We start from the raw sequence: 14,334 nt of genomic DNA, 5'->3' as shown, positions 1-14,334 counted from the left end.
TCAGTGTGGGGAAATGCTTATGCCCAGAGAGGCTCCTGGGAACTGAGATACGCGGAAGAATCAGCACACCTACTTTTCTCATTTTGGATTCTCTCTGGGCAAATGGTCTTCAAGGGGGCTAGCAGGCAAAATTGCCTGAAGTGTTTTAATTTGTTCTCATTCACTTATATTCATTGTTTCTCCCTACCCCTGCTCACATCCTAGAATTTGCAAAAGTTTTAAATCTATGTGCAATGTGATTCCACAATAAGATGCAACATAAGAATCTCCTTTCCTGCCTTCCTATCATTCTATGCTATAATGCATATTCTACGTTTATATGTCTATAAAGTAGATTCATAAAAGAAAAATTGAGTGTTAAGATTCTGTGTATTTAAAATTTTAATAGCTATTGATAAATTACCCTTTAAAACATTTATACAAATTTATAGTTCCATCATAATAGATGCAGATGTTTTTAAAATAAAGGAATACTACCAAATCAATTAGAAGATAGCCATGAGTCTTAACCCGTAGTATCCCTTTCATTCTTAAAAGAAGATATGGCAAGATAAAAGCAGTTAATGACTTTTTGTGTGTGATTTAAAAGTTAATGATTTTTCTGTAATTAAAAGAATTGTCTATTCTGTGGCATTTTGGTAATCTAGGGTAGGAGTTGTCAAGTTTATTCTGGAAAGGACCAGATTATAAACATTAGACTTAGTGGGCCACACAGTCTCTCTCACAACTACTCAATGACATTGTAATAACAGCAAAAGCAGCTATAGATAATATGTCAATGAATGGGCATGGTTGTATACCAGTAAAACAGTTTTTTTTTTAAATTTTTTTTTTCAACGTTTATTTATTTTTGGGACAGAGAGAGACAGAGCATGAACGGGGGAGGGGCAGAGAGAGAGGGAGACACAGAATCGGAAACAGGCTCCAGGCTCCGAGCCATCAGCCCAGAGCCTGACGCAGGTCTCGAACTCACGGGCCGCGAGATCGTGACCTGGCTGAAGTCAGACGCTTAACCGACTGCGCCCCCCAGGTGCCCCCCAGTAAAACAGTTTTAAAACTAGTGGCAGACCATACCTTCAAGCCATAGTGTTCCAACCCTTGATCTATAGGATTATACCTAAATATTCAAGTATCTGTAACTTTTGTTTAAAAACAAAAGTTTAAAACACACTGAAAACTATAGAAAGCTTATGAAAGAAATTGAAGAATACACAAAAAAATGGAAAAAGATTCCATGCTCCTGGACAGGAAGAACAAATATTGTTAAAATGTCAACACTATCCAAAGCAATCTACATATTCAATGCAATCCCTAACAAACACCAGCATTCTTCACAGAGCTAGAACAAACAATCCTAAAATTCGCATGGAACCAGAAAAGACCCCAAATAGCCAAAGCAATCATGAAAAAGAAAACCAAAGGAGGAGGCATCACAATCCCAGACTTCAAGCTATACTACAAAGCTGTAATCCTCAAGACAGTATGGTATTGGCACAAGAACAGACACTCAGATCAATGGAACAGAATAGAGAACCCAGAAATGGACCCACAAACATATGGCCAACTAATCTTTGACAAAGCTGGGAAGAATATCCAGCAGAATAAAGACAGTCTCTTCAGTAAAAGGTGCTGGGACAACTGGACAGCGACATGCGGAAAAATGAACCTGGACCACTTTCTTACACCGTACACAAAAATACTCAAAAAGAGTGAAAGACCTAAACGTAAGACAGGAAGCCATCAAAATCTTCAAGGAGAATACAGGTAAAAACCTCTTTGACCTCAGCTGTAACAACTTATTACTCAACATGGTTCTGGAGGCAAGGGAAACAAAAGCAAAAATGAACTATTGGGACCTCATCAAAATAAAAAGCTTCCACAGAGCAAAGGAAACAATTAGCAAAACTAAAAGGAATGGGAAAAGATACTGGCAAACGACATATCAGATAAAGGGTTAGTATCCAAAATCTATAAAGAATTTACCAAACTCAACACCCAAAAAACAAATAATCCAGTGAAGAAATGGGCAAAAGACTTGAATAGACACTTCTCCAAAGAAGACATCCAAATGGCCAACCGACACATGAAAAAATGCTCATCATCAGGGAAATACAAATCAAAACCACAATGAGATACCACCTCACACCTGTCAGAATGGCTAACATAACAACTCAGGCAACAACAGATGTTGGCAAGGATGTGGAGAAAGAGGATCTCTTTTGCACTGGTGGTGGGGATGCAAACTGGTGCAGCCACTCTGGAAAACAGTATAGAGGTTCCTCAAAGAATTAAAAATAGAACTACCCTATGACCCAGCAATTGCACTGGTAGGTATTTACCCAAGGGATATAGGTGTGCTGTTTCAGAAGGGCTCCGAAGTTTATAGCACTGCTATTGACAATAGCCAAAGTATGGAAAGAGCCCAAATGTCCATCAATGGATGAATGGATAAAGAAAATGTGGTATATATATACAATGGAATATTACTTGGCAATCAAAAAGAATGAAATCTTGCCATTTGCAACTACATGGATGGAACTAGAGGGTATCATGCTAAGTAAAATTAGTCAGTCAGAGAAAGACAAATATATGACTTCACCCATTTAAAGAATTAAGGATACAAAACAGATGAACATAAGGGAAGGGAAGCAAAAATAATACAAAAACAGGGAGGAGGACAAAATATAAGAGACCCTTAGAGAACAAACAGAGGGTTGTTGGAGGGATTGTGGGAGGGGGGATGGGCTAAATGGGTAAGGGGTATTAAGGAATCTACTCCTGAAATCATTGTTGCACTGTATGCTAACAAACTTGGATGTAAATTTAAAAAATAAATTATAAAAAAAATAAAAGTAAATAAAGTACTTACAAATTGCTTTAAAATTCCATAGGTCTGGGTTTTTTTTAAAAATGAACTTGGTTAGAAGGTTTTTGGTACAAAATGTCCTTTTGCTTTTTTACTTTTTTTCTGAAATTATTGGCACAAAAATGAGTTATTTTCTTGAAATAACTGGACCTTTCTTCTATTCCTCTACTATCTTAAAAAAAAAATCCACATCAAAAAAAAAAAAAAAAAAGGAACACCTGAAACCTTTAAATTTTGTTCCTAGGTAAAATTGGTTTATTTATTCTGATAACCATACATTTTATGAGTATTAACTTCCACGTATATGTATTCTAAAGAAAGCTCATGCTTGGGGCGCCTGGGTGGCTCAGTTGGTTAAGCATCCAGCTTCGGATCAGGTCATGATCTCACGGTTCGTGAGTTCGAGCCCCGTGTCGGGCTCTTTGCTGACAGCTCAGAGCCTGGAGCCTGCTTCAGCTTCTGTGTCTCCCCTTCTCTCTGCCCCTCCCCTCCTCATGCTCTGTCTCTCTGTCTAAAAAATAAATAAAAACATTAAAAAAAAAAAAAAAGCTGATGCTCACCTAAGATTTGAAGTACATTTTATCACTCCTCAGCCAATTAAAATCATTTTCAGTCCTCTTTTGGTTATATATTAATTGTGTTAGCATATAATCAAATGTTTGATTAATCCAAATTCTCTGCATTAGTTTATTATATATGATGTTTTTGTTTGTTTACTAAACTCTTTTTGATCCTATGACATCTTATCCTATGACCTTTTTTTAAAAGAGCAGTTGTCCATGGTATAAGCAATATTTGAAACTATCTGTGCTTCCTGAATTAAGTGATGGTTTGCCTAAATATTGAAAGCCAAGGTGGCTTCAGTGTCTTTCAGTTACTTGCAATTGCATTGTTTCTCATTTACTTTTTTTTTTTTTTAAGTAATTGGGAACCTTACTTGTCTCATATTAGTTAAGATTGTTATTATAGAGATAACAATGAAGTCTGAAATTTTGAGTTTATCTTCATAGGAAATCTATGTTTTGTCTCGTTCTTTTTTTGGCGTATACATTGTTCCACGTATGAATGAGGAGTATTTGTATTTCAGAGTGGATTTCAACAATGCACATTTCCAGTAGGTGGAATTTCTGGTACTGGATTTGAACTCCTAAAACTATTTCTATTCTTACCTGGATGGTGATAATGGGGAAACTAAGGAAAATAAGCTTACTAACAGCTTTTAGCCCTACTTAGGACTAAAAAATAAGTCCATTTGAATTTGTTTAACAGAGTAGTAATCTAGGACAGTGCTTCTTAAGCTGTCTAGAGTGAAAGACCAATTTGGGTGTTTGTTTGCTTTTAGTTTTCAATCTAATGCAGACCAATATTTTTAGCAAAAGAAAAGTTACAACAATATCATATTGCTATAAAAGTTGGCAAACACTGTCATTTTTATTTTTGTTTTTTAACTTATTTTTTTCTTGTTTTTTCATTTTTCTTTCCTTTGTTTTTTGTAATTTTTTTATTCTTTTTCTTTTTGTGCTTATCTCACTGAAGACCAGCTAGAGTCTACAAACTACACTTTGAATAGCACTGCTTAAAGAGAGAGCATTGGCTTGTGGTTCTTTTCAAAACTCCATCATTGACTTTAGACAAGTTAGTTAACATGCTTGGGTCTAAGTTATCTATTTTGAAAAGTGAAGAAGTTGAATCAGGAAATTTCTGAAGTCCCTTGTGAAGTCCCAATTATTATGCCTGTAATAGAATTTGAGTAGTTGGGTCAGCATTTTTAGGTCTCTGTAGAATGACCATATAGATCCATTCAATTTCAGCAATTGCTTATTGAGTGCTTACTGTATGTTTTGTGTTGGTTTAGGTGCCATTTCTCAGTGAACAAAGTAGTAAAAAATCACTGCCTTCTTAGAATTTATATTTAGTGGTGGGAGGGAGAAAAACATGGCAACAAAACCAATGAGTAAATTATGTGGTTCGTTAGAGAGTATAAATGCTTTCTGGAAAAAATAAGCCAGAGGTAGAAGTGTGTGTATGTGTGTGGGGTTGTGGTGGTGTTCAGGTTGGGGAAGGGGGGATTTTACGTCAGGTGGTCAGGGGAAGCCTGACCTGAGTCAAGATCTAAGGGAGATGTGAGAGCAAAGCAAGTGGATGGGGATCAAGGGAAGTGCATTCAAGGCAAAGGGGACAGCAAGGCCGTGAGGCAGGAGTGTGCCTGTTGTGTGTGGTAGCCACAAGGCCAACGTGACTGGAGTGAAATGAGCAGTGGGAGAATAGTAAATGAGGCCAGGCAGTGAAGGAGTTCCGATGTGAGGATGCAGGTTGAGTATTGACTTACGGGCCCGTATAAGGAGTTTGGTTTTGACTGTGAATGAAGTGGAAAACCACTGGAGAGTTTGGATCAGAGGAGTGTTAGGATCTTGCTTATGTTTTAACAGGATTATTCTGGCTGCTGTGTTGACAACAGATGAAAGGGAGACGAGAGCAATATTCTTTCAAGAGTTGATGGTGACTTAGACCATGGTGGTAGCAGTAGAAGGGATGAGACACTGTCAGGTATATTTTGAAGTTAGGGCAATACTGTGTCTGATGTGAGATAGAAGAAAAAGAGAATCAAGGATGACTTCAGTACTTTTGATCTGGCATCTGTTAGGAGTGGAATTGTCATTCACCCAGATGGGGGGGAGTGGGAGGGGAGTGTGGGGGGTGGGCAGGAATTTGGTTTTGAGCACATTCAGATGCCTGCCAGTTAGTTCTCCAAGTGGAAATGTCAGGTGGGCAGTTGACAGTGTGAGTTTGGAGCTCAAAGAAAAGGTTTGGGTTGGGTATGGAGGGGTGTGTGTGTGTGTGTGTGTGTGTGTGTGTGTGTGTGTGTGTCTGTCTGTGTGTGTGTCTGTGTGTATGGGAGGAGTCGCCAAATGGATTATTGCCATTATAAGGGATGAGATCCTCAGGGGCCAAATTTAGATGCAAAAGAGAGGTCTAAGGAGAGAGAGAAAGAAGAGGACAACCAGGGGAGGTAGAGCCCTAGAAGCCTCGTGAAAAATAGTCTTTCAATTTATGGAGACATTTTTGGTTGTCACAACAGCTGAGTGGGGTGGAGAGGAGGGTGTGGTACTGGAATCTACTGAGTAGAGGCCAGGGATGCTGCCAAACATTGTGCAAAGCACAGAGCAACTTTCTATAATAACGAATCCACGGGACCCAAATGTCTGTAGTGCTGAGGTTGAAGAGGGAGAGTGAATGGATAGGGAACTATGGGATGTTGGCTGGGCAGCATTAAAAGCTTGCCTTAAGGTTAGTGATCAGTATTTTGAAGTGAGATCAGTTAGCATGGTTCTGTTTTTTTCTCCAGCTACTGGTTGACTGCACATGTATGATTTTAGAGTAGGTAGGGAACTGGATTTAACCAAGATTGTGATTTTGTTAGATGTGTAAGTTGAAGTGAGAGAGAGCCAAGGTTGTTGTGTGTTTATAATGATTGACCATGGATTTTAAATTGCATAAATGAGGGATCTGAGGACGTCAGGAGCTGGGGAACAGTGAAAAAGAGGTGTTAGTTTAAGTAAACACACAGGTGTTTCTGACCATTAGCCGAATTTGAAAATTGAATAAAGGGAGATCCCCTTTAAAAAAAAACAACGGGCACCTGGGTGGCTCAATCGGTTAAGCTCAGGTTATGATCTCACAGTTTGTGAGTTCGAGCCCCACATCGGGCTCTGTGCTGACAGGTCAGAGCCTGGAGCCTGCTTCAGATTCTGTGTCTCCCTCTTTCTGCTCCACCCCCACTTGTACTCTGTCTCTCAAAAATGCATAAACATTAAAAAAACATTTTTTTAAAGACTCCAAACAACACCTGTTTTGGCTTTGCAGAGCCCTGGATTGTTTCAGGGTTCAGAGCTGGGTTTAGCAAGTTGTTGAGAATGCTGGATATATGTTACTATCACATTCTGGGAAATAGTTAACCTATTTGTTTTTCTTTTCTAAGTTGCTGAAGATTGCCTTTAGGCTTCCCAGCCTGTCTTTTCTCATGAGTCTTGCGCTTTTTTTCCCCTCAGGGCACCTTTCATAGCCAGCAGGCACTGGAATATGGCACCCAACTAGTTGGAGGAACCACTCCAGGGAAAGGAGGCAAGACACATCTGGGCTTACCAGTCTTTAATACTGTGAAGGAGGTAATTAATGGTACCGAGTTTGCTAATAAAGAAAAGCAGGAGAAGAGCAAGCACACTTTGGATAGAGATCTTAATTGTGTCCCTTTCAGGAGAGTCACTTGCTATTTTAAAATCCAGTAACGTAGAAACCAGTAGGTTCAATTTAGTCACCCAGACTCAGGATGTCTTCCCGACAGCCAGTGTCATTTTCTTTATAGGCATTCATATGAGCTGGTAAGGGGAGAAGTGCTGTAGGTTGGCTTCTGTTTGGCTTATAATCCTTTCCTTACTCTTCCTCCAGGATGTTAGCAGCACACATGTCAGCTTTCACCCCCTAACACTTACCGAGAAAGGGCTCTTTGCCAGGCACCGTGCTACGTGCTTTATATACATTGCTTCATTCAGGCCTCGCCACCACCCGGTGAGGTGCAGGTGCTGTCACCATCCCCATTCTGAAGACAAGGATACATGCAGAGAGGTTAAGGGTCCTGCCCATAGTTCGTGGCTGAGAAGTGGTAGACTTAGCATGGCTCAGGGTAAGCAGTTTGGTGTGCCTGTGAAAAAACTGAGCTTTAAAGTCAGACTGACAAATCACAGAGCCCTAGTCTCTTCCCCAAATTGCTGCTTTCTTAGTCATTTTTAAAGTATGTTGAAGTAAACTTTAATTCCGTGTTACAAAATTAATATTTGCTTATTGTAAAACTTCAGATGATATAAAAGCATGTAAAGTTAAATTTATAGTGTTTTCCACATCCCAGATTTTACCTTTCTCGAGAACTCATTTCAGGTCAGTGTGTATTCTTTCATTTTCTTTCTGCACTTGCATCAATATATAGGAAAGTAAGAGTATTATAAAAGAAACGATGGTATAAATTCTCACCTATTTAATAAAAAAATCTAGGAAATAAACTTAGTACTTAGGACCGATGTACTGGTGATAAAAGATGCATCCCTCCCCATATTCTTAAAAGAGTTTTAAGACATGTTTTCAAGTATCACATTTTTTAAAAGTACAGATTTATACTTAGCCTCTTTTTAGAATACCAACTTCGAATTGAAGTGAATTTATATTCTTAATCCTAAAATGTAGAAAAAAACATAATTCAAATTCAGAATTTTCATTTTACTTTAAACTTGAAAATAGGTTGTACTATATGTGTATATGTATGTTTTAAGTGTACTGTACTTTAAAGAGTAAAAAAAAAATAGTTAAAATCATATGTTCTATAGAAGAATTTTAAAGTCTTTTTGCTTTAAATTCTCTTATGGCTGACTTCACGACCTCAAAATAGAGAGAAGAGCTGTTTTCATAATTCCTGTAGGTAGATTTGACTTTTTCATGGGCCTTTTTTTGCTTTCTTTTAAAGGAAGTTTTTGTTGCTAAGCAACCCATTTATTATTCATTGTGATACAAATAAATATGACATTTGTAACATTTTGTAAGTTCTTTGACAGATACTGTATTTCTTACCTGTTTGGCACTGAGAAAAAGCTTTCTGAATGAACAGGATGGATACCTGTCATCCAGTATCGCTTGTTAGCACAGACCCTGTTGTCACAGTCCAGCTTCTGATGGTATTTGTGGCCTTTAAGAGGTAGAAAACTGCAGGGTATATTTTCCAAAAAATACGTACATCCCTATGATCTGACTTCTTTTTGTTCCAACCTAGTTTTTTGTTTTGTTTTGTTTTGTTTTGTTTTTTGTACCCCCTTCTCTGATCACCTTGAACCGAGTTTTTAAAAAAAAAAAAAAAATTATTTTTAACCCCTGGCATCATTTGTTGATCATCTGTCAGCATCCTTTGACTTTGTTCTTCTGTCATTGTCAAGATACTTTTTATTAGGGATGCCATAGAGAAAGCTCCTCAGTGTCTGGGGATATAGGGAATCCTTCAGGGATGATTCTGAAAGATACTGTCTTTTACTTCTGCCCCTTCTAAGAGCTATACCTGTGTGTTCTATAGCCTAGTATTCTTCTCCATTTGTAAAATCCCATGACACAGGCTTCCCAAAGGTTTTGCTTTATATCTTGATTAAGTTATATTTTAACATTTCTAGGAAGGCAGCCTGCTATAACTGAAAAGAACAGACACTTTGGAATCAGAGATACTTAGATCTGAATCTTGGCTCTGCCACTCACTTCCTAGTTATGCCACCTTGTTGTGTAAGTTATTTACTGTCTCTTTGCCACAGCATCTTAATTTGTAGATGGAAATACTAAGCATACAGGCTTGTGGTGAGGCCTTAACAAGACCTGTCTTGAGACCTCTTGCAGGGCTTCTCACAGAACAGGTTCTCTTGGAGAATCAGAGATCACCGACAATCTCTGTCTTCAAGGAGCTTCCATTACAGTGGAAGAGATGTGGCCACACCTAGAGTTGGGTAGAAGGAGACATTTGTATTCGTATATGTGAAGACTATAGAGAGAACCATGGTCAAACTGATGGTCTTTAAGTGCTCTGTATTGTGAGGGGTGATGTAGAATAGACCCTAATGCTTATTTGACCCACATTCTCATTCTATGGCCATTTATGCATTTGTATTTTAGTTTATTTTATAATTAATGTGCATTTAAAGTAAAAATTGTGAGTGTAGAAAAACACATCATTTTCAATGTCTTTTGATAACATTTATCAAGTATGATATGTTTTGAACAGGCATTGGAGATGTGAGTTCTGAGTCTCAGTGGCTTACTAGTTCTTTTGCTCCTGGGGAGGTATAGGGTGTTTGGTACTGAGTAGGTGATAAGGTGTCTTGTAGAGCAACAAAAGTAAACATGGCCGCAGGAATGAGGGTACACAAACGCAAGTGAGGCATACCTTCAAGTTTGCTGACATGCCGTCACCTGAGAGAATGGGTCATCCCAGAACCTTTCAATTCAGAGCAGCATTCTAATGGGGCAGAGGGGAGGCCCTGCTTGGTTCTGCTCTTTTCTGACAGCATAGTGATCTTGTTAGTGGGAAGAATGAAGACATCCAGTGTCGCCTGGTGGTGTCTTTTCCTGATCCCAAGACATTATTAAAATCATGGTATTGACTTCATTTTACAGTGTTTACAATTTGCCCCATAATAAAGTGCTTCGTGGTTAATGTTTCAGGCCAAAGAACAGACAGGAGCGACAGCTTCTGTCATTTATGTTCCTCCTCCTTTTGCTGCTGCTGCCATCAATGAAGCTGTTGAGGCGGAAATGCCCTTGGTTGTGTGCATTACTGAAGGTATCCCACAGCAGGACATGGTGCGGGTCAAGCACAAACTGCTGCGTCAGGGAAAGACCAGGCTGATCGGGCCTAACTGCCCTGGAGTCATCAATGTAAGTGTAAAAACAAAAATAAGCCTGGATTTAGGCTTTCACAAGGCTAACTAGCTTTGAGTCAGTCCAAGTGTGTTTGTGTGTATGACTTACTAGTTACAGGTTGTTGTTTTCACTTTTCTGAAACTGTGATTTCCTTTCCTTCAGCCTGGAGAATGCAAAATTGGCATCATGCCTGGCCATATTCACAAGAAAGGAAGAGTTGGTGAGTATGTTTCTTACAGATTGAAGAAAAAAAAGTTCTTTGTGCTAAGCTCAGAATTCACAAAGAGAATTTGTGCCTGGGCAAATCAAATTAATTTTAATTAATTTAACTGTCGTGGAATTTACCAGGGATTTTGTAGTGAATCAGTTCTCTATCCTGAGTTGAATGAGTTTAAGAGTCAATAATAATTCTGCAGAATCAATGAAGATATTTTTTGGAGTTTTTAGAGATTCTTTTCCTGGGCAGCATGCTATGGATTCTTTCATGTGCTTGTATGTATCACGACCTCATTTCATTTTACTACTAAGTGGTAGTCTATTGTGTGATTACACTACAGTTTGTAAATTGTCCTGTTGGTGCACATTTGGGCTGTTTCTAGGTCGAATCATGATGACTAAGGATAAAGTGATATTTGTGTGAATGTCAGTGAAGTAGTTTATAGGACTGGGTTAAAGGTCATGATTTTTCTTTGTTACTAAAATCCCTTAGACCTGTCAGCCCTTCTGCCAGTAGGGTACTTAACCAAATTCTTGTATTAAGGAGGTTCTAGGGAGTTCCATAGTCTATCTGAGGTTTAGTGGGGACCTGATTCATGTCATCACTGGTGCTCTTGTAAATGGGTGAGCAGCTAGAACTGATACATGAATTCAGCAAAGTTGCAGGGTACAAAATCAATGTACAGAAATCGGTTGCATTTCTATACACCAATAATGAAGCAACAGAAAGAGAAATCAAGAAATTGATCCCATTTACAATTGCACCAAGAACCATAAAATACCTAAGAATAAACCTAACCAAAGATGTAAAAGATGTGTATGCTAAAAACTATAGAAAGCTTAGGAAGGAAATTGAAGAAGATATAAAGAAATAGAAAAACATTCCATGCTCATGGATTGGAAGAATAAATGTTGTTAAAATGTCAATACTACCCAAAGCAATCTACACATTCAGTGCAATCCCAATCAAAATTTCACCGGCATTCTCCTCAAAGCTAGAACAAACAATCCTAAAATTTGTATGGAACTACAAAAGACCCCAAATAGCCAAAGAAATCTTGAAAAAGAAAACCAAAGCAGGAGGCATCACAATCCCAGATTTTAGCCTCCACTACAAAGCTGTAATCATCAAGACAGTATGGTACTGGCACAAAAACAGACACATAGACCAATGGGATAGAATAGAAAACCCAGAATTGGACCCACAAATGTATGGCCAACTAATCTTTCACAAAGCAGGGAAAAGTATCCAGTGGAAAAAAGAGAGTCTCGTTAGCAAACGGTGCTGGGAGAACTGGACAGCAATATGCAGAAGAATGAATGCCTTCTGGTGGAGTCTTTTGGGTTTTCCATGTAGAGTATCATGTCATCTGCAAAAAGTGAAAGTTTGACTTCTTTGCCAATTTTGATGCCTTTTATTTATCATTTTGTTGTCTGATTGCTGATGCTAGAACTTCCAACACTATGTTAAAACAACAGTTGTGAGAGTGGACATCCCTGTTGTGTTCCTGATCTCAGCGGGAAAGCTCTCAGTTTTTCCCCATTGAGGATGATATTAGCTGTGGGCTTTTCATATATGGCTTTTATGATGTTTAGGTATGTTCCTTCTATCCTGACTTTCTTGAGGGTTTTTATTAAGAAAGGATGCTGTATTTTGTCAAATGCTTTTCTGCATCTATTGACAAGATCATATGGTTCTTATCCCTTCTTTTACTAATGTGATGTATCACATTGATTGATTTGCAAATATTGAACCAGCCCTGCAACCCAGGAATGAATCCCACTTGATCATGGTGAATAATTCTTTTTATATGCTGTTGAATTTGATTTGCTGGTACCTTGTTGAGAATTTTTGCATCCATGTTCATCAGGGATATTGGTCTGTAATTTTCCTTTTTTTGTGGGGTCTCTGGTTTGGGAATCAAGGTAATAATGCTGGCTTCATAGAATGAGTCCAGAAGTTTTCCTTTCGTTTCTATTTTTTGGAACAGCTTGAGAAGCATAGGTATTAACTCTGCCTTAAATGTCTGGTAGAATTGGGGTGCCTGGGTGGCTCAGTCGGTTGAGCATCCAACTTCGGCTTGGGTCATGATCTCACAGTTTGTGGTTCGAGCCCCATGGTTTGTGGTTCGAGCCCCACAGCTCAGAGCCTGGAGCCTGCTTCAGATTCTGTGTCTTCCTCTCTCTCTCTCTCTCTGTCTCTGTCTCTCTCTCTCTCTCTCTCTCTCTCTTCCCCACCCCCACTTATGCTCTGCCCCTCAAGAATGAATAAATGATGGGGCGCCTGGGTGGCGCAGTCGGTTAAGTGTCCGACTTCAGCCAGGTCACGATCTCGCGGTCCGTGAGTTCGAGCCCCGCGTCGGGCTCTGGGCTGATGGCTCAGAGCCTGGAGCCTGTTTCCGATTCTGTGTCTCCCTCTCTCTCTGCCCCTCCCCCGTTCATGCTCTGTCTCTGTCCCAAAAATAAATAAACGTTGAAAAAAAAAAAAAAATTTAAAGAATGAATAAATGTTAAGAAAAAAAAAAATTTAAATGGTGGAATTCCCCTGGGAAGCCATCTGGCCCAGGACTCTTATTTGTTGGGAGATTTTTGATAACTGATTCAATTTCTTCACTAGTTATGGGTCTGTTCAAATTTTCTATTTCTTCCCGTTTGAGTTTTGGTAGTGTGTGGGTGTCCAGAAATTTGTCCATTTCTTCCAGGTTGTCCAGTTTGTTGGCATATAATTTTTCATAGTATTCTCTGATAATTGCTTGAATTATTTTTATTTTTATTTTTTTAATGTTTATTTTTGAGAGAGAGAGAGAGAGACAGAGCATGAGCAGGGGAGGGGCAGGGAGAGAGGAAGACACAAACTCTGAAGTAGGCTCCAGGCTCTGGACTATCAGCACAGAGCTCGATGCAGGGCTTGAACTCACAAACGGCAAGATCATGACCTGAGCTGAAGTCAGACACTTAACCAACTGAACCACCCAGGCACCCCTGATAATTGCTTGTATTTCTGAGGGATTGTTTGTGATAAATCCATTTTCATCGGTGATTTTATCATTTGGGTCCTCTCTCTTTTCAAGAAGTCTGGCTAGGGGTTTATCAATTTTATTTTTTCAGAAAATCAGTTCTTAGTTTCATTGGTCTGTTCTACTGAGTTTTTTTGTATTCTAATTGTTTATTTCTGCTTTAATCTTTGTTATTTCTCTTCTTCTGCTGGCCTTGGGGTTTCTTTGTTGTTCTGCTTCTAGTTCCTTTAGGTGTACTGTTAGATTTTATATTTGGGTTTTTCTTGTTTCTTGAGATAGGCCTGGATTGCAATGTATTTTCCTTAGGACTGTCTTTGCTGCATCCCAAAGGGTTTGAACTTTTGTGTTTTCATTTTCATTTGTTTCCATGTATTTTTTAATTTATTGTTTAATTGCCTGGTTGACCCATTTATTCTTTAGTAGGATGTTCTTTAACCTGCATGCATTTGGAGGTTTTCCAAACTTTTTCCTGTGGTTGATTTCAAGTTTCATAGCATTGTGATCTGAAAATGTACATGGTGTGATCTCAATTCTTTATATTTATCGAGGGCTGTTTTGTAACCCAGTATGTGATCTATCTTGGAGAATGTTCCATGTGCACTCGAGAAGAATGTGTATTCTACTGCTTTAGGATGAAAAGTTCTGAATATATCTGTCAAGTCCATCTGGTCCAGTGTATCATTCAGGGCCATTGTTTCTTTATTGACCCTCTGTCTAGATGATCTGTCCATTGTTGTAAGTGGAATATTAAAGTGCCCTGCATTTACCACATTCTTACCGATAAGATTGCTTACG

At 38.8% G+C, this 14,334-nt stretch overlaps 1 protein-coding gene across 3 annotated transcripts in view; it reads left to right on the top strand.

Annotated features, from left to right (window-relative positions):
* The window catches only part of SUCLG1 (succinate-CoA ligase GDP/ADP-forming subunit alpha), a 40,760-nt gene that overhangs the window by 10,872 nt on the left and 15,554 nt on the right, over window positions 1-14,334 (top strand). For all 3 annotated transcript variants that reach the window (XM_047853651.1, XM_047853652.1, XM_047853650.1), the window contains 3 exons: window positions 6,916-7,032; window positions 10,109-10,321; window positions 10,469-10,526. In XM_047853651.1, coding sequence (XP_047709607.1) covers window positions 6,916-7,032; window positions 10,109-10,321; window positions 10,469-10,526 — 388 coding nt within the window. The remainder of the gene's footprint in view (window positions 1-6,915; window positions 7,033-10,108; window positions 10,322-10,468; window positions 10,527-14,334) is intronic.

The sequence above is a fragment of the Prionailurus viverrinus genome, chromosome A3 (genome assembly GCF_022837055.1).
Source record: "Prionailurus viverrinus isolate Anna chromosome A3, UM_Priviv_1.0, whole genome shotgun sequence".
In the NCBI taxonomy this organism is placed as follows: Eukaryota; Metazoa; Chordata; class Mammalia; order Carnivora; family Felidae; genus Prionailurus; species Prionailurus viverrinus.
This window is presented reverse-complemented; position numbering and strand designations above follow the sequence as displayed.